Raw genomic sequence first — 25,420 nt, forward strand, 5'->3', positions numbered from 1 at the left:
TTTTAGGTCCCTTTTAAGTCTTTCCCCCCTCACCTTAAAGCTATGCCCCCTAGTTTTGGACTTCCCACCCCCTCCCCCCACCATATCCATGCCCCTCATGATTTTATTAACTTCCAGAAGATCAACCCTCAGCTTCCAACGCTCCAGAGAAAATAGCCCCAATCTAATCAGCCTCACCCTCTAGCTCAATCCCTTCAACACTGGGAACATTGAATCCTTTCAAGTTTTACAACATCCTTCCGATAGGAGGGAGACCAGAGTTGCACACAGTATTCCAAAAGTGGCCTAACCAATATCCTGTGCAATCTCAACATGACCTCCCAGCTTTTATACTCAATGTACTAAAAAAAGGAGTCAAATCAAGCATCTTCCTCACTATCCTATCGACCTATCCAGTGTATTTAGATTTCCAAAAAATGTGATAAGGTACCACAGGAAAATGTTACAAGATTAGAGCCAACTTCACTCAAACACTGAAACTGCCATCCCACCCATCAATGATCACAGCATTTCCCTCTGATCTGTCCCAGTTTCAAACTTCAAACCTTTCCCCACCCACTATCCATTTCTGACCTCAAAAGTTATTGAGCATAAAAGCTTGACTGATTAACGTGGAACAGTGCATTCGAATAAGTGGACAATTTACTGGCTGACAACAATAGGAATTAGTGCTGGGGTTTCAACTATTTACAATGTGCATTAGTGATATACATAAGGGACACAATCCATTGTAGTTATTGAAAGCAAGTTGTGCTGATGAATAAAAAGTCTGCAAAGAAACATAGGTCAAATGAGTGGGGAAAAAATGTCAAATGAAGTATGTGTGTGGTTTGTTGGAAGAATAGAATAGCATATTGTTATTTAAATGTATAAATATTGCAAAATGGCGCAATACAGAGGAACCTGAGTAGTTATGTGTACACAAATTGCAAAATGTCTGCATGTAGATTTAGCGAGTAATTATGAAGTCTTTGGTTATATAGTGTATGAAAAATAGGAAAGTCTTGTTGACTCTAACATTGATGAGACTAAGCTAAAATGTCATGCAACTTTGGTCTCTTTTTGCTAAGTGAAGAATGCTTTTTATGCAATTCAGTAAAGATTCAGTAGGCTGATTCCTGGGATGAAGGGGCTATTTACTGAGGAAAGATTGAGCTGTTTGGGACACTGTCTTTGAATAAGAGGTCTCCATTTAAGCTGAAGATGAGGAGGAATTTCTTCTCTGAGGATTGTTAACCTTTGAAATTTTCTACCCAAGGAAGAAATGGAAATTGGGTCATTGAACATTTTTAAGACAGATTTATGATCTACAAAGGAATCCAGGAGTGTGGAAGCTGTCAGTAAGGTGGAGCTGGAGCCACGATCAGATTTTATTGAAAGATGGACCAGGGCAGATGGCCTCCTCTAGCTCCTATTTCGTATGATCGTACTTTACAGTCTAAGTGTGTCTGTCTGCTGTCAAAAATTCCCAGTGTTCAACAAAATGATTTTCTCGATAGAACAATTGAAACCCGTGTCACCCCTTAGGGAGTAACAGTAATTAAGCAATTATTTCTCCAAGTGATTTCATAACAGATTGGAGCATAAAGTTAGTTTAGATAAGATTTTGCAAGTGTTTTCAGTTCTGGGAGAGATTAGCTCAGTTAATAGAGATGGGATGGATGAGATAAAGGGGGATTGCAGGAAGTGATTATCGTGTGTGCATATTTGCTCCTACCCAGAATTCGAAAATGATTGTACAGAGAACATCTCTATCTGTGTTTCCTTATCCAATTGTGCAACTTTTTTGTTTATTCAACTGCTATGGCTAAGAAAAGTACTCATTTATTTTCTAGGAACTAATCAAAACTTCTCATTTCATGGCCTTTCCAAATCCCCCTCCAAACTCTGATCCTCTATGTACAATATCTAAATCATTATCAGTAATGTGACAGGGCTTTCATGGTGCAGCAAATTCATTAAGACACTACAGGTTTTCTTTTAAAGAAGTTGCAGTCTGATAACATTTCCAAACATTCAGGTTCAATGGGCTACATAGCCTCTCCCATTCCTATTTTCTAAAAATATTTTTGTTATTTTCCAGTGATTTCAAGCAATGAGATTTTGGTATCTCTACATTGTAACTTGGATCATTACTTGCTGATTACCTTTAAAGACAGTTAACCAAACTGGAGGTAGAACGTGATTTATAGCATAGAAACCTTAGATTAGACCAGATTTGGTTGTAACCTATTTTAAATGTTCCATAACCAGTGTCATTTTACAAATTAATTGCACAGTATGTGACACTAATAAACTGTATGTAATTTTATATTGACAGGTTTTGTTAAATATTCTTCCTCATTTATTTATAATATGCATACATTAAATAAAGCAGATTGCCTATCAAGGGGAGGTGGCAGAGGAAAAGAATCACACGGGGATGTCAGTTTTAAAAGCTTTGTTTTTTTATAGTTTGCAAAAAGGTGCATAATCTTACATTAATTATATGTTAAAAACTGAAATCAGTATAATTGTTCCCAGAAGTTGTCCTGTGTACAACTTATGAATCTTGGCATTTATAGTAATGTCCTTTTCTGGGACAAGATTCATTATGATATTACTTTTAGCAACAGCTTCTGGTAGTGCATTTGAGTGGACTGAGCTATGGTTCTTCTGTTAAATTTTTCAGTGGTAAAAACAATCTTTCTTTCAACAACTTTTGCTGAGACAAAATCAGTGTGAGGTTTGTAAAGATTATGCAATGTCTTTAGTGTACACAAAGGATAGTTGTATACAATTTCAATCTTTGTTGATTCTGCCTTTGCAGTATTCTATGAGTGCCATGAAATTTTTTCTCTCTCTCTCGATTATAAATTATGTGTATGAATGCCAGACAAAATATCTGCTCAATACTACGTTGAAAGTTTAGAAATCTAATCTGATCAAAATGGGATTGCTGCAGAAATTTGCATTAAAAATCCAACAAAGATTGGTTTTGGAATGTCTGAACATTTTGTGTTTCACAGGAATATAATATTTTGCCAAACATATAATTTAACAAGCAAAAACTATTTGCTGGTGAAGCTCAGCAGGTCTGGTAGCATCTGTGGGAAGAAAGCAGAGTTCAGTGACTTTTCATCAGAACTGTTAGCAGATAGTAAAAAGTGCTATTTATGCAGAAAACAAAGTTGGGGGGAGGTGAGACAAGGGCAGAGGTGAGCAGATAAGTGGAGATAGAGCCCAGAGAGAGAGATATGAAAGGAGGAAATAAACAAGAAGATTATGGATAGCAGGCCAGAACAAAAGAAAAGCTAAATAAGTGATAACAAGATCTAAGTGTAGGAAAGAATAGTTTAATGAGGCTAGTTTACAGTTAACTCTCAGCATTGGCATAGTTTTAGATTTTTTTTAAGTTGCAAGTGCTCTATTCACAAAGTTACAGTAAATGTAAGGCTGTTATCTCTAAACCAGGTACATTGTTGCAGGTTTTGTTTAAAGTGTTGTTCAGAAATGTGTTTATTTTGCATGCATTTTGTTGTGTGATACGTGGTGGAGAATACAGTGATGCATTGAAATTGCAAGCAAGCTGCAAAGTTAATTGCAAGTTAATTTTGCACTGAAGGAGGGTCACTGGACCTGACATGTTAACTCTGCTTTCCCTCCACAGGTGCTGCAGGACCTCCTGAGATATTTCAGCAATTTCTGTTATGTTTCTGATTTCCAGCATCTACCATTCTTGGTTTATTTTTGTTTAATTTTGCACTTGTTAGTTATGCAATATCCTGTTCAATAATTTATTTCACAAGTAAAGTTAAGCAAATAAAGTTAACATAATGTTATTGATATGTGGGAAACTTGTTTGTATCCCGCAAAATCATTCTGTGGCATGTTAATTGTTTGTAAAGTGAAATCAAAATTAAAAGGCATTTGACTAAATTGGTTTAAACAAAAGAAGCAAATGTTTTTGTTATGTTTTAATATCATGAAAGTAGTTGATTGATCCTTTTGTTTCATGATGAGGCAGTAAAAGTTATCTTTATTCGATGCGAAATTATACATAGTGGTTTTACTTGCAGTACATTTAGTTGAATTTCCATTGATGTTGGTGAGCATATATGACTAAGAATTGTTAATTACGAATTATGGAATTACGCTATTCCAGCTCTTACTTGATTTATTAGTCAATATTACTTTGTTTATTTGTCTGGATGATCAGTTTTATAAAATATATTAGAACTCTGCAGAATGTCACTGAATTAAATAATGCTAATCAATGCAAGTAGTTCAGTGATGCTGCTAATATTTGTGATCATGCTAAACTTGTAAAAATCGTTTCCTTTTATTAGCAACATAGATATTTCTGAAGTATTTTAGGTTCCTAATATCTAAGCATGATAGAAACCAGTAATAACATTTTAATGTTTTGTCCACTTCTTAGGACAACTTGCTTGGTAGTTGATATTTTATAAATATAAACAAAGGGTCCCTATTCATGTTAGTGCAGCTGTCATAAACCATCTTTTCTGTATTAGATTCATACATCTTTTGTACAACCTTGAGTCGAAACAGCTTTCTGAACATTTCCCCCAGCTTCTTGAAAAAAATATTTTTGCTGAAAATATGTCTAACTGGTCCACTTAATAGTTCATATAACTAACTTTGCATCATTTTGTCTATCGAATAAATCCAAATTTTCTATTGTAACTTCAGACTATGCTTAACATCAGTTAACATCAGTGAATAAGTTCAAATAAAATTGCATTCTAAGTATGTTTTATACGTATGTTTATATATTTGCATAATTGAATCAGCTATTGATTCTGTCCTTTTGCTTCTGTTGAATCGTTCCACCATACCTTAAGACATAACTATTCCAATTTTACCAGAACTGGTATTCCATGTGCAGTACCTTCACATCACGCAGAATTGTTCCCTGTATTCCACAATGCACCAAGATTTCCTCACCCTTCACCTCCGACATCCCTGATCTTCATTGTGTCCACATTCCCCATGGTCTCAAATCGAACATTTTCATTCTTATCTTCAAATCCCATCTGTAACTCAACTTTCCCTAGCTATGTAACCTTTTTCACCCCTCTCCCAAAATTTTAAATCCTCAGACATTGGGCTTCTGTGTATCCCCCATCCTTTCATTCCACCTAGTAGCAATCAGCAACAGATTTCTACAGATTTCCTCTACCGTATGTCAGCCCATTTCATTATCATGAAGCCTACTATACATTTTACTACATTTCTGAATTTTTCCGTAATCTGAAACTTGATCATGTGGAGGTGTGCACTGGAGCAAAATGAATTTAAAATATTAATCCAGAATATTATTTAAAAGTAAAAAGTTGGAGAAGGGCAAAGTTTGTAGAGATTTAATCAGATTTAGGAATCAATTTGCAAAAATATGCAGATGGTTCAGTTTCTGTAACAGTTTTAATTTTTCAGTAAAACAACCTCCATCTCTGCCCATACCACTTCTATTTTGTGTGTAAATAGTAAGGAAAGTATATGCACCTGCTTAATAAGACTCCCTCATGAAGTTTATCATTTAGTTGCATATAATATGATTTACTGGATAGAAGCATTTGTCTTCTCTTGATCACCTAATCTCAGTAAATAAACCAAGAATTCAAGCATATGTACTTAGGAGGGAGATGGTGGCCTAGTAGTATTATTGCATGATTATTCATCGAGAGGCTCAAGTAATGTTTTGGGAAACTGGATTTGAATCCCCACCATAGCAAATGGTAGAATTTGAGTTCAGTAAAAATCTGGAATTAATGTGACTATGAAACCATTGTCAATTGTGAAAAGGCTAACTGATGTCCGATAGGGAAGATACCAGCACTCTTACTTGGTCTGCCACACATGTGACTCAAACTGACTCTTAACTGCCCTCTCAGTAGTTAGGGATGGACAATCAGTATTAGCCTAGCCAGTAACACTGACATTCAGTGAATGAAAAACAGGAAAAAAAAATCTGAAATAAAGCTGACATGTTGTGAAAAACATCAGCTTTAACAAAGGTTTTTACAGCTGTTCACAGATTTGTTGCATGTTATCCAATATAGTCAATTTTTATTTGAAATCGTTGGCTGACATCTAATTTTTTTCATCAGATGTACTTGTTCTTTTGTTTCAAAGCGGTAGATACTGTAACTTAGCTTGTAAGAGACAAATAGTTTGAACGACAGATATTTGAGAAAATAATGTAAGGTTTGTTTCATGTGACTTATTTCATTTAGTTAAGATGCATGGCTGAGGAGCTGGTGGTCGGGAGAAGGATTCACATTTTTGGATCATTGGAAGCTGTTTTGGGGTAGATGTGACCTGCATAAGAAGGACGGATTGCACCTAAATTGGAAGAGGACTAATATACTGGCAGGGAGAATTACTAGAGCTGCTCGGGAGGATTTAAACTAGTAAGGTGGGAGTGTGGGACCTAGGGAGATGGTGAGGAAAGATTTCAATCTGAGACTGGTACAGTTGCGAACAAAGGCAAGTCAAACGGTCAGGGCAGGCAGGGACAAAGCAGAGAACAAGGTAGGACTGATAAATTAAACTGCATTTTAATTTCAATGCAAGAGGCCTAACAGGGAAGGCAGATGAACTCAGGGCATGGTTAGGAATATGGGACAGGGATATCATAGCAATTACAGAAACATGGCTCAACGATGGACAGGACTGACAGCTTACTGTTCCAGGATACGAATGCTACAGGTAGGACAGAAAGGGAGGCAAGAGAGGAGGGGGAGTGGCACTTTTCATAAGGGATAGCATTACTGCTGTACTTAGGGAGGATATTCCCGGAAATACATCCAGGGAAGTTATTTGGATGGAACTGAGAAATAAGAAAGGCATGATCACCTTATTGGGATTGTATTATAGACCCCCTAATAGTCAGAGGGAAATTGAGAAACAAATTTGCAAGGAGATCTCAGCTATCTGTAAGAATAATAGGGTGGTTATGGTAGGGGATTTTAACTTTACAAACATAGACTGGGACAGCCATAGTGTTAAGGGTTTAGATGGAGAGGAATTTAGAAGTGTGTACAAGAAAATTTTCTGATTCAGTATGTGGATGTACCTACTAGAGAAGGTGCAAAACTTGGGAAATAAGGCAGGGCGGGTGACAGGTGTCAGTGGGGGAGCAGTTAGGGGCCAGCGATCATAATTCTATTCGTTTTAAAATAGTGATGGAAAAGGACTGACCAGATCCAAAAATTGAAGTTCTAAATTGGAGAAAGGCCAATTTTGATGATATTAAGCAAGAATATTCAAAAGCTGATTGGGCACAGATGTTCACAGGTCAAGGGACAGCTAGAAAATGGGAAGCTTTCAGAAATGAAATAACAAGAGTCCAGAGAAAGTATATTCCTGTTAGGGTGAAAGGAAAGACTGGTAGGTAGAGGGAATGCTGGATGACTAAAGAAATAGAGGGTTTGGTTAAGAAAAAGAAGGAAGCATATGTCTGGTATAGACAGGATAGATCGAGTGAATCCTTTGAAGAGTATAAAAGCAGTATGAGTATACTTAAGAGAGAAATCAGGAGGTCAAAAAGGGGATATGAGATAGCTTTGGCAAATAGAGTTAAAGAGAATCCAAAGGGTTTTTACAAATACATTAAAGACAAAAGGGTAACAAGGAATAGAATAGGGCCCCACAAAGATCAGCAAGGTGGCCTGTGTATGGAGCCACAGGAGATGGGGCAGATACTAAATGAGTATTTTGCATCAGTCTTTACTAGGAAAGCACATGGAAAGTATAGAATGTTGGGAAATACACGGTGACATCTTTAAAAATGTTCATATTACAGAGAAGGAAATACTGGATGTCTTGAAATGCATAAAAGTGGATAAGTCCTCAGGACCTGATCAGGTGTACCCTAGAACTCTGTGGGAAGCTAGAGAAGTGATAGCTGGGCCTCTTGCTGAGATATTTGTAACACCAATAGTCACAGGTGAGGTGCTGGAAGACTGGAGGTTGGCAAATGTGCCACTGTTTAAGGGTGGTAAGGACAAGCCAGGGAACTATAGACCAGTGAGCCTGATGTCAGTGGTTGGCAAGTTATTGGAGGGAATCCTGAGGGACAGGATGTACAAGTATTTGGAAAGGCAAGGACTGATTAGGAATAGTCAACATGGCTTTATGCATGAGAAATCATGTCTCACAAACTTTATTGAGTTTTTTGAAGAAGTAACAAAGAGGATTGATGAGGGCAGAGCTATAAGGACTTCAGTAAGGTATTTGACAAGGTTTCCCATGGGAGACTGGTTAGTAAAGTTCGATCTCATGGAATACAGGGAGAACTAGCCATTTGGATACAGAACTGGCTCAAAGGTAGAAGACAGAGGCTAGTGGTGGAGTGTTGTTTTTCAGACTAGAGGCCTGTGACCAGTGGAGTGCCACAAGAATCGGTGCTGGGTCCACTACTTTTCATCATGTATATAAATGATTTTGACGTGAGCATAAGAGGTATAGTTAGTAAGTTTGCAGATGACACCAAAATTGGAGGTGTAGTGGATAGTGAAGAAGGTTACCTCAGATTACAATTGGATCTTGATCAGATGGGTCAATGGGCTGGGAAGTGGCAGATGGAGTTTAATTTAGGTAAATGTGAGGTGCTGTATTTTGGGAAAGCTAATCTTAGCAGGACTTATATACTTAATGGTAAGGTCCTAGTGAATGTTGCTGAACAAAAAGACCTTGGAGTGCAGGTTCATAGCTCCTTGAAAGTGAAGTCGCAGGTAGATAGGATAGTGAAGAAGGCGTTTGGCATGCTTTCCTTTATTGGTCAGAGTATTGAGTACAGAAGTTGGGAGGTCATGTTGCGGCTGTACAGGACATTGGTCAGGCCACTGTTGGAATATTGCATGCAATTCTGGTTTCCTTTCTGTCGGAAAGATGTTGTGAAACTTGAAAGGGTTCAGAAAAGATTTACAAAGATGTTACCAGGGTTGGAGGATTTGAGCTATAGAGAGAGGTTGAGTAGGCTAGAGCTGTTTTCCCTGGAGCGTCGGAGGCTGAGGAGTGACCTCATAGAGGTTTATAAAATCATGAGGGGCATGGATAGGGTAAATAGACAAAGTCTTTTTCCTGGGGTGGGGGAGTCCAGAACTAGAGGACATAGGTTTAGAGTGAGAAGGGAAAGATATAAAAGAGACCTAAGGGTCAATGTTTTCACTCAGAGGGTGGAACGTGTATGGAAAAAGCTGCCAGAGGAAGTGGTGGAGGCTGGTACAATTGCAACATTTAAAAGGCATCTGGATGGGTATATGAATAGAAAGGGTTTGGACGGATATGGGCCAGGTGCTGGCAGGTGGGACTAGATTGGGTTGGGATATCTGGTTGGCGTAGATAAGTTGGACCAAAGGTTCTGTTTCTGTGCTGTACATCTCTATGACTCTGTTATGTTGTCTCAATTTAAGGAAATTAGAATAATGTTTAAAAAGGGGAGTGGCATGTGGCACTATTGAATTTAATAAAAACTAAAATTAAATACTTGAATTGGAAGCTATGATTTTAAGGAAACTGCAGTCTTTTGCAATGCATTGCCCCGTTCTTTATAAAACATGTCACAAATTGGAGTCGTATCTGAATTTGCTGATTGGAGAATACAAATCGCAAATTGTGATCTGAGCTGCACTTTCTTGTCTACTCCACTTAACCTTTGACTCATATGTCTAACCAAAATCTCTCTAACTCAGTGTTGAGTCAGATCCAGTTTCAGTTCCCTTCTGAGGGAGAGAATTCCACTGCTAAAGATCTTCCCAGTGAAAAGATTTCCCATCATCTGTTTTAAAAGGGAGATCTCTTTAAGTCCTCTGGTTCCAGTCTCCCCCATAATAGGAAATGTTCTCTAGGTATCCAGTCCCTCAGGATTTTGTAAGTTTCGCTAAGATCAACTCTCATTTTTCAATACTCCAATGGAAATAGGCCTGACCTGTTTTCCCATTCTTCCTAAGATTACCCCTCATCCCAACAGTGAGTTACGTGAACCTACTCTGAACTGTCTCTGAAGAAATTATATGTTTTCAAATATGGTGATCACAGCTGTGCAGTGTTCCAGATGTGATCTCACCAACATCCTATGCAATAACAGTAAAACTTCCCTAATCTTATATTCTCCTTGCAATAAACAATAACATTTTAGTTGCTTTCATGATCACTTGCTGTACCTATATATTAATCTTGTGGGTCATGTACCAGGACCCAGATCTCTCTGTACCTGTCCTACAATCTCTCTCTCTATTTAACTGCAACATTACTTTTGTATTCTTCCTGCTGAAATAGATAAGTTCACATTTATCCATGTTATATTCCAATCACCAAATATTTGCTCACTCACCTAACCTATCTATATCCCTTTATAGACTCTGTACCTCCCTTGAAACTTATATCTCCCCTATCTTGATGTCAATGGCAAATTTAACTACTATGAAATCAGCCCGTAATGACAACCATTGATATAGATTGTAAATACATGAGGACATAGCATTGACTTCTGTGCATTCCACTAGTTACAGCATATCAACCTGAAAATGCACCACTTATTCCTGCTTTCCCTGAGCAAAGCAACCCTTTATATGTGATCTTATGTAACCCCCATTTCATGAGATACTTTCTCAAACATCATTTAGAAGTCCAATTATACTACATCTAGTAGTTTTCCCATGTCCTCCAAAATTGTTGCTTTGCAAAGAAAATCTGATAGTTTAGTTAAATAGTTAAATACTATTTTATTTTCACACAGCCATGTTGTCTCTGCCTGATCAAATTGTGATGTCCTGTGTGTCCTCTACAACCTCCTTAATATTGGAAATAATGGATCTAAGATTTTCCCTATGACAAGTGTTAGAGTAAAAGGCCTATAGTTTTCTGCTTTTTGCCAAAATCCTTTCCTGAAAAAAAGGGATGATCAATTTGGTCTTTTCCATCCAATGCAATGCTTGAAGATTCTAACAAATTTTGGGAGATTGTAACCAATGCGTCTACTATCTGTGATGCCAATTCTTTTAAGATCTGAGAGTATAGGCGACTGTGTCCTGGGGACTTGACAGTCTTAAATCCAAAGGCTTTCTCATTATGTTTTCTGGTGATCGTTTTACATTTTTCCCTCCCTGTCAGTTATTGATTTTCAATAATCTTTGGGAAGTTTTTTTAAATCTTCCACCATGAAGAAAGACACCAAGTATCTGTTTAAAGCCTTCACCATTTCTGTTACAATTTTCCTATTCAAATGTAATACATGTAGAAACTATTGCTTTCTCTCTTTATTTTACTGTTTAGCTTTTTAATCATATTTTGCCTTTTGCCTCATTATCATGGTTTTAGTCATTATTTGCAGGCTGTTAAAATCTGTTCAGCCCTCTGATGTATGACTAAATTTTGCACACTTATAGTGTCTTTATCAATTTAAAGCTATCCTTAACTCCTTATTTAGCCATCCTTTCTTTCTCACTAAGATAAATTTTTACTGAGTTATTTAACATCTCCTTAAACTTCTGCTACTGCAACTTTACTGACCTGCCTGGTTCATGCCTTCATAGTTACCTTTATTTCAGTTTAAAATACAAGTCATAGACCTATGCTTCTCCTTGTCAAAATGAAAATAAAATATTTATCACATTCTGATCACTGTGGCCTGTCTCCTTTACCATGAGGGTATTGGTTGATCCTGTTTCATGGCACAATACTTAGTCACAATACTAGGGATAGCCTGTGCCCTGTTTATCCTCTAAGAAATAATCCAAAAGATGATAGGAATTAATTTTTTAAAGTACTATTACCAATCTCATTGTCCCAATCTACACCATTAGTACCTGTATACATTTAGTAACTGTAGTATTATTTGTATATTCTGTTGACTTCATCAGTGTAATAATGGTTCTGAAAATTGATTTTTAGGTTGAGTTTGAAGATGGTTCCCAACTTGTAGTAAAACGTGACGATGTTTATACACTAGATGAAGAGCTACCAAAACGGGTCAAATCTCGCCTTGTAAGTACACTGCTTGTGAAATATTTTGACACATTTTACATGTACCATTATTCATAACATGCTTATGGATGGATAAGGTCATTTGGCCCAACCTCATGCATCAATCCAAAACAGTCTTGCGCTGCCCACATTGGTCTGTTGCATCTAATGCCTTCTGTTGATCAGTCATTCTATTAAGAACCACCTGATATCAATCCTAAATTTACCTTTCACTCACCTCAATTGATTTTCCCTTGCCCTAAACCCTTTAACTTAATTTAAAGTAGCATTCCAAATTACCCTGGTCCATGTCACTTCCCATTGTGAGGTGGCACTATAAGATCCTTTCCAAGTTGAAAAGACCTGTCTTTCCCTGTAGCTTGAACAAAGGATCAGTCCTTTGTCAGCTTTATACATGTCTTCCTTGTGTCTCTGCAGCCACAGCTGGATGTAGTACTTAAGATATAGTAGAAGAAGGGTACTGTGCAGCTTGACCACATCTCCCACTGACTTGCATGCTGCTGTTGGTCATAAAATTGTCACTAAATTGATTATGTTAGTTAATACTGCACTGGGCATATTAAGCATTAAGTCAGATGGCAGCCCTGGTCTCCTTTGCATTCACTCTAGCTCCCATGAAGATGCTTCACAAAATGTACATGTTGCTTATTTTCTTTGCTATGTGCTTGACTGCTTCAAATTTTAACTGCCATCATTCAGCTCACTCATATTTCATTTAACTCATTCTGTGGTTTGTGGCTGCCTCATTTAATTCTCTTGGTGTGGTACCATCAACCATTTTGTCAAAAAGTCTTGGTCCCAATCTGATTTAATAAAACACTTCTCCAAGGGATGTATTTTTACATTTACGTGCAGTTTAGTATTCTGCTAACCATTAATGGAAATGTTTAAGGACATCATGAATTGCAATGATCTTGTTGAGAATACACTTTATTGCGAAATTGTAAGGAAAAATAAAGTAAAACAATGATTCAGTTATTACTAGGAAGCCTGTGGTTGCATTTTATTGGTAAGCATGTCATTTCTTGAGGGCCCACCTTGATGACCATCATGACTCACCTATAGAACTGGTTGAGAAGCGTTGGCGTAATCTAACTAAGTTCCACTGTGTTTTGGAATCCACTTGTGAAGGATAAAAGTCAGGAACCACAGTTGAACAAGCACTGAGGTCTAATGAGCCTCACTCCATAACTGTGTCCTTCCCAACCACACCCTGACAATCTCTCTCATTTCTAACCATTGAAATCACACTTTAAGCTTACTTAGTAATCTTCCAATTTATTTTTGAAAGCCCCTCAGGTTTTCACTGTCTTGGGGTAAATCACAGTCAGGTTAGGTTGTCACTCGTGTTGCTTTAACTGCTGTCAACTAGATTTTTTTATCGATAAATTCTCAGGTTTACCACTGATAAAGTATTATTTTTAAAAATCTGAAAACTATTATTTTAATAAGTAAGACTACAGTATTTGTTTAGTGAAGTTTTCAAATATGGACTTAATCTATTTCTAATCTATTAATAAATCCCACTCCAGATTTGCCTAACTATATCTGTCCATGCTTGGAAATATCCTTACTAGTTTCTTTCAACACTGTGGACTAAGTATCACAGAATTGTAGAATCCCTACAGTGTAGATGGAGGCAATTCAGCCCATCGTGTCTGCACTAACTCTCTGAAGCGCATCCCATCCACACCTACCTCCCCACAATATCACCGTATTCCTGCATTTACCATGCCAACTCCCTGCAGTGTTTCATTGGCTGCGTGCAGCAACAAAGGTCAGAAAATGTAACCACCTAATACCATTTAAAGCTGGCCTGTACTGCTTAAAGGAGAAGTTTACTGTAAAAGGTGTAGGTGCTGAGAATAATAGAAGTAAAATTCAATGTAAGAAATAGTGATAGGAGACAAGAGATTCCCAAGGTTTTTAAACACTCCATTCAAGGTGTTGGCAGAGCAGGGGGAAAGGAGATATCTGGCTTTTAGTGTCGAGAAGGTGGCCTTCTAGACACATGGAAGTGGGCGTGGATACTTATGGGAATCAAAACGAGGATTCAAAACCCCTTGGAGGCAGTGCCATAAGAGGGTCAGTGACCTCATGAAAGTGTTCAGTGTCAATGAATACATTTTCAAATTTTGTATGGTATTAATTGCACACTATTCTCAACCAGTGGAATTCAATGAGTGGTTACAAACATAAAGCAACTCCATTGACTTTGATAGAGACAAAAAAACTGCAGATGTTGGAATCCACGGTAGACAAGCAGGAGGCTGGAAGAACGCAGCAAGCCAGGCAGCACCAGGAGGTGGAGAAGTCAACGTTTTGGGTGTAACCCTTCAGGACTGGGGGTGGGTGTAAGGGGAGTTGCAAATAAAGGGGTGGGGAGGGTTTTGGGTGGGGAGAGGGAAGGGGTGGTGAGGTAGGGATGGTTGAACGCAGGTAGAGGTTACGGCCTGGTTGGTCGATGCGAGGAATGAATCCCATTGGTAGCAAGAAGGAAGGGGTTGGTAGGCGTAATGGGAGAGAGGAAGAGGGGCTGGAAAGAGACTCCTGGTGTGTTCCTTGTAGAATATGGACAGGATTTGAAGAATCAGGAGTTGAGGTGGCCACCACAATTTTCCTAGCCTCTGACTTGCTCTTGTTGCCAATGTATTTATGTGGCAAATCAACTTGGGTTTCTGCTCAATGGTAATCCTCAGGATGTTGATAGGTGGGAATTCAGTGATGGTAACGCCATTGAATATAAAAAGACAGTGGTTAAATCGTCTCTTATCAGAGATGGTCATTACCTGGCAATTGTGTGACCCAAATGTTACTTGCCACTTGTCAAACCAAGCCTAAATGTTGTACCAGGTCTTGCTGCATTTGAACACGAAGAAGGTTTCAGTGTCTGAGGAGTCATGAATGGTGCTGAAAATTGTTCAATCAATGGTGAACATCCACACTTCTGACCTTACGATGGAGGGAATGAGCAGCTGAATGCTTGGGCTGAGGGCATTACCTTAAGGAACTTCTGCAGAGATGTCCTGGAGTTAAAATGACTGATTCTGCCCCCTGTTAACACAATTGCTCCAAATTTATGAGATCTCTTTGGTGACATACTTGGTAGCATGCAGTTTTGTTGTCAAGAGTTGTTAATCTCACCTCAGGAATTCAGCTCTTCTGTTCATGTTTGAACCAAGGTTGTAATGAGGTCAGGAGCTGCGTGACCTTGGTGGAACCCACACTGAACACCACTCAGCACATTATTGCTGGGAAGGTGCTGCTTCATAGCACTGTTGATGACATCTTCCATCACTTTACTGATGATTGAAAGTAGACTGATGAAGTGGTAATTGGCAGGGTTGTATTTGTTCTTCTTTGTGTATAGGATATACGTGGGCAGTTTTCCACCTTGTCGGGTAGAACCAGTGTTATGACTGGAGTGAAAGAGCTTGGCTAAGGGATCAGCAAGTTCTGGTGCATTAGTATTCACTACTATTGCTGGAATGGTGTCAGAGTCCGTAAACTTTGGCGTATCCAGTGGTTCCAACTATTTCTTGATAACGTGTGAGGAGAATCAAATTGACTTGAGACTGATATCTGGGATGTTGGCGACCACTGAAGGAATTGGAGATGAAGGATCATCCACTTGGCACTTCCAGCTGAAGATTGCTATCAGTATTTCAGCATTATCTCATGCACTGAGATGTTGGAGGCACCTATCCAATGAGTTCTTTAATTGTCCACCAGCTTTCATGACTGGATGTGGCAGGATTGCAGAGCTTAGTGTGATGCCTTGATTATGAAATCACTTAGCTCTGTCAATCACTTGCTGCTTATGCTCCTTAGCATGCAAGAAATCCTGTTTGGTAGCTTCACCATTGATTGAACAATTTTTAGGTATGTCTGGAGCAGCTCCTGGTATTTCCTCCTGTATTCTCCATTGAACAAAAGTTGATCCACAGACTTGATGGTAATGGTTGAGTGGATGATGCAAGCTATGAGGTTGCAGATTGTGCTGGAATACAGTTCTGATGCTATTGATAGCCCACAGCGCATCATGGATGCCCAGTCTTGAGTTGCTAGATCAATCTGAAGTCTGTCCCATTTAGTATGGTAATAGTGCCACACAGCATGATCGAGGGTATTCTGAATGTGATGGACGATATTCTGAGTGTGAAGACAGGATTTTATCTCCAAGAAGACTGTATGGTGGTCACTTTTATCAATACTCTCATGGGCAAATACATCTGGTGCCAACAGATTGATAAGGATTTGGTCAAGTATGTTTTTCTTTCTTGTTAGATTCCCTCACCACATGCCGCAGATCTAGTCCAGCAATAATGTCCTTTAGGACCTGACCAGATCAATCCTCCATCCGGAGTACATTTTGTGTCTTGACTACCCTGAGTGCTTGTTTAATGTGGAGGAGTATTGATTAATCAGCCAAGGAAGGAAACAGTACATGGCAATCAGCTGGAGGTTTCCTTGCCCATGTTTAACCTGAAGCCATGAGACTTCATGGGTTCCAGTGTCAATGTTGTGGACTCCTAGGGGAACTCCCTCCAGACATATACCACTGTGCCACCACCTCTGGTGATTATGGTGTCTGGGCCATTATCTGAAAGGTATGATTCTGTGGGTATTTATTTCTCAGCCCTAACCCACAAGTCTCATTCCTGATGAAGGGCTTGAGCTCAAAACGTTGATTCTCTTGCTCCTTGGGTGCTGCCTGACCGGCTGTGCTTTTGCAGTACCACACTCTTCAACTCTGATCTAGAGCATCCGCAGTCCTCAATTTCTTGTAGTTTCTTGACAGACAGGGGAATCTCAGGTCATTAGGGATTGATGGAAACGTGGAATTTGGAACTCAAATCAGACACGACCTTATTGAGTGGTGGAGCAGGTTTGAAGGGTTAAGTGGATTACCTCTGTTCTTAATTCTTGTTGTACGAGTGGATATTTATTTGTAACAATTTACAATTGCTCTATTCATAGACTTCACTAATCATTCAGTGATTATGATGAAATCCAAGAAGTTAACTGCTGCAAATATTCTTTTTAACAGTTTTTTTTTGAAGCCCAGCAAATTATTCACAGATATATGAAAAGGCATTTCAGGACTCAATTTCTACATGCCAATTCTACTTGGAAAATTACGTTAAAATTCTTCTTTTAAACAATGATCTTTATAAAAGAAGGCAATGCAAAATATCTGTTCACACAACTTTAAGCAGCTGAAAGTACTTTCACTTTTGTAGCAATTTATGCGCTTTAAGACCTTTATTGCCATAAAGTATTTCATTCCCGTCCCTAACTAATGAGAGTCTTTATCATTTAGTTTTTGCTAACTTCACCTTCAGCCTGGCCATGCTGTGCAGTTTTTCTGGTTGATGGGACAGGTTAGAGACTGACCAAGTTACCGGGAAGCACACGGCAGTCTGTGTAACCTCTCCCTGTGCTAAGCTATTTTTCTCAGCTTGGCATCTTTCCCCAGTGCCATTAATAAGATTAGAAAATTGAAATAGCCTTGCCAGGGACCAACTGTCCTTCTAGCAGTTCTTTAAGCTAGCTTCATGGATATGTAGAACGTCAGTCACTCAATCTTCATGTTACCAAATTAACCGTACATGGTTACAGTGGATGGAATTACTAGTTCATGCAGGTGATTATAATACAAGATGATGTGAAATTGCAAGGTGTATTCATACTCCTGTCTGTTCATTTTTTCTAAAGTGGTACATGTCATCTGTAGGAATGTGGAACTTAAGAAATAGTTAAGATTAAGAAATTGTTGCCCAGTCATTCAATATGAGTAATTTTCTTTGCCTATGATAGTTGCCATAATCATTCACTAATATTACATCTATGGAGGGGGATGTCCTCATGCTTTGGTTATAGTTCAGCTTCACTAATGTAATTGGAGAAGGAAATCTGCTATCCTCACTTAGTCTGGTCTACATGTGACTGCAGATCGACAGCAATGTAGTTGACTCACAACTGTCCTCTGAAATGGCCCATCCAGCCACTCAGTTGTATCAATCGGTAGAAACTCTCAAAAAAGAAATGAAACTGGGTAGACTATCTGGCAATGATGTAGGCACCAGAAAAACAATGACACAAACAGTCTTCATGAACCCTCAAAGTTTTCCTTACTGACACCTAGGAGGCTAGTACCAAAATTGGGAGAGCTATCTAGTATCAATCGAGAAAATCTCTTTAGCCCCATCTATACATTTGCATCCTTCCTGAAATAAGGAATCCAAAGCACACAGTATTTCAAGTGTGGTGTCAGCAATACCCAATAAGTATAACAATCTTATTTTTATGTTTGATCCCTCTTATTATAAGGCCCAGGACCCCAGTAGCTTTCTTGATTCTGTGCTTATTCTGCATACTAACATTTTGAAAGTCATGCTAGATTCCTCTGCATCTCAGTAGTCATTCTCCATTGAAGTAGTGCTTTGCATTTTTTTCCCTGCGAAAGCGAATAACTTCACATGATACTTAGTATTCCTAATTCCGCATCATTGTGTTTTCTTCACAACATGCCTTTCTACCTATATTTGTGTCATCTGTATATTTAATACATTCAATTAAGACATTGCCATAAATTGTAAAATGTTGAGATTCCAGCACAGATTCCTGCAGGATGTCACTCGTCGCATGTTGCCAGTCTGTAACAGACCATGTGCGCATATGCTATTTTCTGCCAACAATGCCACTGATGCAATCTATCAATTCATCATTTTAAGCTTATTCATTTCCAGAATTCATCTTATTCTTCTTTATCCATTACATTGTTATCCATTCCTACATCCAATAGGCTACTAGTGTAAATGATTAGCTCACATTGCAGTTCCATTTTGTAGAGCTAGTTATAGAGCGACCTAGTTGCATGGCGTGATAGTGATAAAAATACGCAATCGTAGCTTCCTTTGTTCTATGCAGTAACAAAGGCCTGCAAACAAGAAGAAAATTGTAACCACTTGTGTAATATTTGTTTTGACTGATTAATGTCACTATAAAAGATTGTTTAACACAACCTTGCACTTGCCTTTGACAAAAGAAGTAGGAAATGTGTGTCTTGCCTTGGGCAACATATTTGATTGGTGAGTTCAGCCAGGGAATAGAAAAGATAAAGGTGCCTATCTGAAAAATTTAAAATGTATTCACTTAAACTGAACTTTTGTTTAATTCATTTTTGTCCTGTGGGCACTGCTGGACTGAGGTTTCGAATAATTCTGTATTGTAATACATGTTATCAACAGCTAAGTGAGCAGGAAACTGTATTCCATAGACAAGCTCTTGCAACCAAATGTTACAAAGATGTTGTTTTGGGCTTCTGACAAGTCTTGGCAAATAATTTTGAATTCAAATGGCCCCTCTTTTTACATTATATCCTTCAATTATCTGGAGTCTAGTTCACGTGTCTACAACAACTGATAGCAATCACCACCAACCATCTTTTCCCCTTTACACTGCATCTATAAGCGTGAATGCTGTTTGAAATTATTCCAGCTACTATGGATGGTATATCTTTATAAGAGAAGGTCCTGCTTACAGAGCTCAGTGATCTTAGTTCTTCCAAGGAGCAACATTGGTTCTGATTGGACACTGGGAAGTAGAATGACAGTACAGCAGTGAAGAAGTCCGAAGCTAGGAAACTCAGGCAGCAATTACGGGAGAAATTGGCAAAATGGAGGAGGTCAATTTGGTTGCAGAGGCATTTGAAGAAAACCAGTGCAGCACTCTGAAAGGGTGAAAAAGAGATATCTGTGAATGATCATTCACAAGTGGTCTGTGGAGGGGAAGGGAATGTGGCATTCATGAAAGGAGAAAAAATTGCTAGCTTGAATGCAGAGGATTCAAAATTTAGGAGTTGTGAGGGAGAAAAACATAGCAATTTGAAGTCGTGGAGCAACAGAATTTGGAAGAAGAATGACAACCTGTAATGGGTTAACAGGGAAAAAAAGTGCTAGACAAGAGTTGAGCAGGGCGAGAGAAGATATATTCCAGTCGAACTTGGGAGAGCTGGAGAGATTAGTCTGACTTGACAGAGAAACTGAGACAATAACAGGTAGGAACTGGAAAGGTTGGAAGAGGTGATGATGTCTCCTTGAACAGCATAGAGAAAGGGCATTGTCCAAGTACTTTTTGTTGAACTGATGACCTTATTGGCTTAATGAAATATCACTTTTGTTTTAAATTTTCAATCTATTTGAATATAAGAGTTTGAAAATAACCAGAAGTCCTAATTTTTGGCATTATGAAATTATGAATTATGAAATATTGGGAATTAAATTGACCATACAAAGTAGTTTTGTGTTATTAGTATTTGTTATTTCCCAATCAGGCATTTCAACTTTTTTTAAACACCTTCAAACAAGCTATGGAATGTTTAACATATCTGCAACTTCTGTTACAAAACCATTTATTTATCTGTCATAGTGCTGGACTTGACCATTCCTGAGTTACCAGCCTATTAGTGTTGCATCAGCATTTATTCAGTTTCTGGGTTGGAACTATGCATCATAGATTTTTATTGTTTTGACATTGTGAATATGAAAGGGGAATTTTGAATAGCATAACTGGCAAGTTTTACACAATATGTCAGAACCCAGCCAGTGATAAAGGAAGAGAACAATTAATTGTGCACTTCCAAATTCCTCCTCCTTTCTCCCCTCACTGTTCTTTCTATTCTTACATGGGATGTGAACTTCACTGCCAAGGCCAACATTTATTGTTCATCTGTAATTTCACTTACAAGGTGGAGTGAGCTGTCTTCTTGAATTGCTTTTACCCATCTGGTGTTGAGACACCCACAATGCTGTTAACAAGGCAGTCCCAGGATTTTGACCCAGTCACAGTGAAGGAACAGCAATATAGTTCCAAGTCAGAATGGTGTATGACATCAAAGGTAGCTTACAAGTGTTTGTATATATCTGCTGCCCTTGCCCTGCAAGCTGGTAGAAATGTGTTTGGTGGAGGGTATTGAAAAAAAAGTTGCTGCAGTTGCCACCTGTATGGTACACCCTGCTCTCACTTTGCATCTGTAGTAGCTGGGGTGCTACTCAAGTGGATTGCTTTGCTCTGGATGATGTCAAGTATTTTGGATATTGTTGGAATTATATTAATTCAGGAAAGTGGAGGGTGAAGTGCCTTCTAGATGATGGTCAAGCTTTGGGGAGACAAGGAGGCGAATTATTCACTGTAGAATTCTAACCTCTGACTTGTTCTTGTAGCTACAATATTTATATGGCTGGTTCAATTCAGTTTCTGGTCAGTGGAAATCCACAGAATGTTGACATTGATTTTTCTTTATTTTTGTTTTATACTTTTATCAATTTTGGTTTGTAGCTATGAACTGAAAATGACCTTTGGACCCTGCACAGCATCTTGTGTTGGGTAAAAACAAATGAACCAACAAGATGGTGTTTGTATGTGAGGGCAACCAATTGTTGGTTGGTTTGTGATCAAAGGTTTCTACAAATTCTTCGGCACTGAGAGTTTAACTAGATAGCAGATTTTCGGCCATTAATGACACCAACACCTTGGAATTAGTGCTAGCAAGACTGGGAAAGAACATGGTTGTCAAACAGAGGAAGATGTAGGAGAGTTTGAACTGGGTTTTTGGATTGTGTTTCTGGGAATTTAACTGCTGATGCAACAGCATGAAAATTTTGAAAGCTCCCTGCCTAACCTCCCATTATCATCCATTTGGAAGTTCAGAGAATAGAAACTAAATTATGAGGAGAGGAGAAACTTCCTCAGAATGAACAGAAAAGGTGTCCCTGAGTGACATCTTCAGAAAATCAACCAAGAAACATTTATGTGTGTGTGGAACTTTGCATCATGAAAAATGCTTAAGTAACCTGGCCACTTCTGTTATTTTCTTTTAGTTATTCCTTAACTGTCTTTTGTGTGAATGGTGCTGAAAACAAAAGTTTATTGGGTTTAAATCATAAACATTTATTACATGAATTTACTTCATTTTGCTCTGCTGATACTGTATTGTTAATAAATAGTTAAATCTTTAGTTTAAGCTGTAAACCCAGTATTTATTATTCAGATAGCCTGGGATTGGTTATTCAAAAAGTCTGGTTAGGAACCATTGGAGTCAATCTTGAGGGTCTTCCTAAGTTTTAATTTTACTGTGCTGCGAATACACAGATAGGAATGCTGATTTGATTCGGCTGTCTGTCTCCATGTCAATGGCAATGCTATTGAATATCAAAGGAAGGTAGTTAGATTTTTTGTTAGAAATAGTGATCGTCTGGCAATTATGTCAATAGTACTTGCCATTTATCAGGTCAAACCTAGGAGAGAGTGAGCACTGAAGATGCTGGAGATTCGGGTCGAGAGTGTGGTGCTGGAAAAGCACAGCAGGTCAGGCAGCAGCCGAGGAGCAGGAGAATCAATGTTTCGGCATAAGCCTGAGTGTTATCCATGTCATGTTGCATTTGGACATGGACTGCTTCAGTATCTGAGAGATTGCAAATACTGCTGACCATTGTGCACCAAACATTCCCCACTTCTGACTTTGTGTTGGGAAGGTCAGTTTTCTTCAGGATGTAGGCATCACTGGCTAGACTAGTATTTATTACCCATCGCAAATTGCCCTTCAGAACGTGGCAGGGAGCTGTCTTCCTGAACTGCTAGAATGATGAAAGGGCTAAGATGACGAACCTTCAACAGCCAGAATTATTTCCTTTTGTGTCTGATATGCTTCCAACCAATGGAAATGTTTCTCCCTGATTTCCACTGATTCCTGTATTACCCATGATGCATTTTTGTAAGGTAGCCTGTGGTATGGTTGTTCTATGCATTTTCCTTTCATTCTGAGTGATAGATTCTCCTATAAATAGTTTTTCACAGAATTGTAAGATAGTTACAGCTCATTGCACCCATTCAACATCTTGGAAAGAGCATCTCAGCTGGTCCCACTGCTTTATCTTTTTCCTGTAACCCTACTTTTATTTTCACAGTAGACCTTATAAATTATTTATATGGTTGTTATGCTGGTGTGGAATCAATCATCTATACCCACTCTCATTCACAGCCACTCGATTCCCTTCTCCTATCAGTGGTGCTCTTCATCTCTCCCATACTTCTTCCTCCTTTCTCCAATCTTATTCACATTCTTCTCTATCGATATATTATCTATGGGAGGTGTTCTCTCCTGTTACTTGTCAGCCTAGTGATCCTCTTTTATCCTTTTGTAGTTCATGCTGGCACTCTTTCACATCAGCATAACACGATTCTGTCAATTTGCTTGTCTCCCTATGTTAACATTGACACAAGTGTGCATTGACCCTCTTATCCCTCCTATTTCATTCACACTGGCACTTTTAATCCTATCCCAAGTCACTCTTCTCCCCATCCTACTCTTTGTATATTTCTCAAGTTTATTCTGTCCTCCCTGCATGCTGGTAAATTCAATTCCTCTAACATTGAGAACCATCAGTGATATCAAGGAAATAGATCTTTAGTATGCTGAAAAATTATGCAGATTTTCAATTCAAATTAAGTAATCTCATGTTCAGTAGCAGTCTGCCTTTCATTTGTAACATCCCACTCTTTTCACTAAATCACAAATATTTGAACCCCGAATGTTGTTGCAGCCAATAGGATAAGTGGAACAGCACCATACATGTAAAAGGAGTCCCCCAGTTGCAATTTTCTGACAATGGATTTTTGTTTTTCAGTCTTCAGCCTCAGACATGCGCTATGAAGCTACATTTTCCACAGAGAACATTCAGGCGAAGAAACGCCCAAGGGTCCTGAATTCCAAATTCATGAACGAGTACGTGGATGATCCTGGTTATCGTACCTTCTTGGGAAACTTCTTCCAAACACATTGCCGCCAAGGACAATAAAATCATGCTGACAGCCAAAGAGAGAGCTATTTTGATCAGGATATTGATTGAAAAGTCTGACAAATGTTTTGGATACAGTAACTTTCAGTATATTGCATTGTAATACAAATTTTATGTGCAAGTTGAGGGATTGAAGTTAATTCGTTGTATAATGGACTTAAGGCCTCCCTCCATCCCAGTCCTCCACCCTCTTTTGAAGAACATAAAGGGACGAAGAAATATCTGGAAATTTCTTCTCAGAACAAGAACTTTTACTGATATGAATGATTTTTCAAGAGTCTCAAAATAGGTTCCTATTTGGGCCCTACGTTTAAAAAAAGTAACATGCTTATGTGTACTAAAATATTTTTTATATTATTATTGCTACAGTTTCGAGTAGCATCTGTTGTGCTTGTTTTTAGCCTTTTAATTTTATTGACACTGTTATGGAATCACTCTTACTCGGTTCTTTCGCTTTTATTAAGCTGAACTTTGCAAAAGAGAAAGAAAGTATCCATTGCTAACTGATGGCAGGGTTTTTTTTATATTTAATAAAAGACAGATAAGTGACAGATAGTTTGCAAACAAGTACATTTTATGTTATTTGGTACTCATCAGTTATAAAAGAAACTCTTGAGGGTTTTAAAATTATCAGGAATTCTTTTCTATTCTGTAAAACTAGATAACTGCTTTCTCAATGAGGTAAAATGCATAAGAATCCTGCAGCATTTTTGAAGTAGATGTTAAGGATGTTTTTAGTAAGAATCCTTTGCCACACTTAATCCTTTCCCTTTACCATTTAGGTGAGCGAGTTAATGCAGATTATAGGTCAGCCCCACTCAGGATAAAGGGTTTATACTTGAGTGATTAACTATAGCAAAGGTGTGTGAAGTTCAAATCATTTGAAGTGCTCTTTAAAACCAGGAACCACAGCTCCTGTATTATAGCTGTTTGGCGTAATTGTTACTTTATGGTTATTTAATGTGATTTTCCTCTTTAAATACACTAAAGTTTATGAATGGGCAGAGTAGAATAAAACCGCCAGCACTGATTATCTTCTGGTCTTTTGAATTCATCAATTCTGCAGAATTTTTTTGTTCAGTACTACTGCAGCAGAAAGGGTTTGTTTGTCCATGACTGCATTTACGGCTTTTGATAAGAGAATGCATGTGGCTTTCTATAACTTGTAGTATGCGATCTGAATTGCTCTCTTGGCACACATCAAGCATGTTTTGCCTTAAGGAATTAAAATAAATTGCAGTATGTTTCACACCATTTTGCACGGCACCTCCCAGAAGGAAGTCTGCATTTCCAACAAAATGTAAGCCCATTATAGCTTTGAACAGCAAATTTGAATCTCCTGTGCTTTTGAATCTATTCTCATTCAAATTCTCCTTTTCAAAAGTACTTACCAACATGCCTGTCAGTTATTTCATTGAGAGAGACATTTCAGAATACGATTCCTGTAGTTTTAAAAATATAAAACTCGAAAAGAGGCTACTCATCAGTGAAGATAATTGACTGACATCAGAGTGAGAATTTATAATGCAAAACTCTGACCACTGTAAAGTATGTTTTCTTACTGCCGT

General features: G+C 38.3%; 1 protein-coding gene across 3 annotated transcripts in view; it reads left to right on the forward strand.

Annotated features, from left to right (window-relative positions):
• LOC122562270 (lysine-specific demethylase 4C-like) overlaps window positions 1-25,106 on the forward strand; it is a 424,780-nt gene extending 399,674 nt beyond the window's left edge. For all 3 annotated transcript variants that reach the window (XM_043715046.2, XM_087996635.1, XM_043715065.2), the window contains 2 exons: window positions 11,899-11,991; window positions 23,682-25,106. In XM_043715046.2, the coding sequence (XP_043570981.1) occupies window positions 11,899-11,991; window positions 23,682-23,852 (264 nt within the window). In that variant the 3' untranslated portion in view covers window positions 23,853-25,106. The remainder of the gene's footprint in view (window positions 1-11,898; window positions 11,992-23,681) is intronic.
• The last annotated feature ends 314 nt before the right edge of the window (window positions 25,107-25,420 follow it).

The sequence above is a fragment of the Chiloscyllium plagiosum genome, unplaced genomic scaffold, assembly GCF_037043375.1.
Source record: "Chiloscyllium plagiosum isolate Xiang-an unplaced genomic scaffold, Cpla_swu_hap1 HiC_scaffold_2, whole genome shotgun sequence".
Lineage (NCBI taxonomy): Eukaryota > Metazoa > Chordata > Chondrichthyes > Orectolobiformes > Hemiscylliidae > Chiloscyllium > Chiloscyllium plagiosum.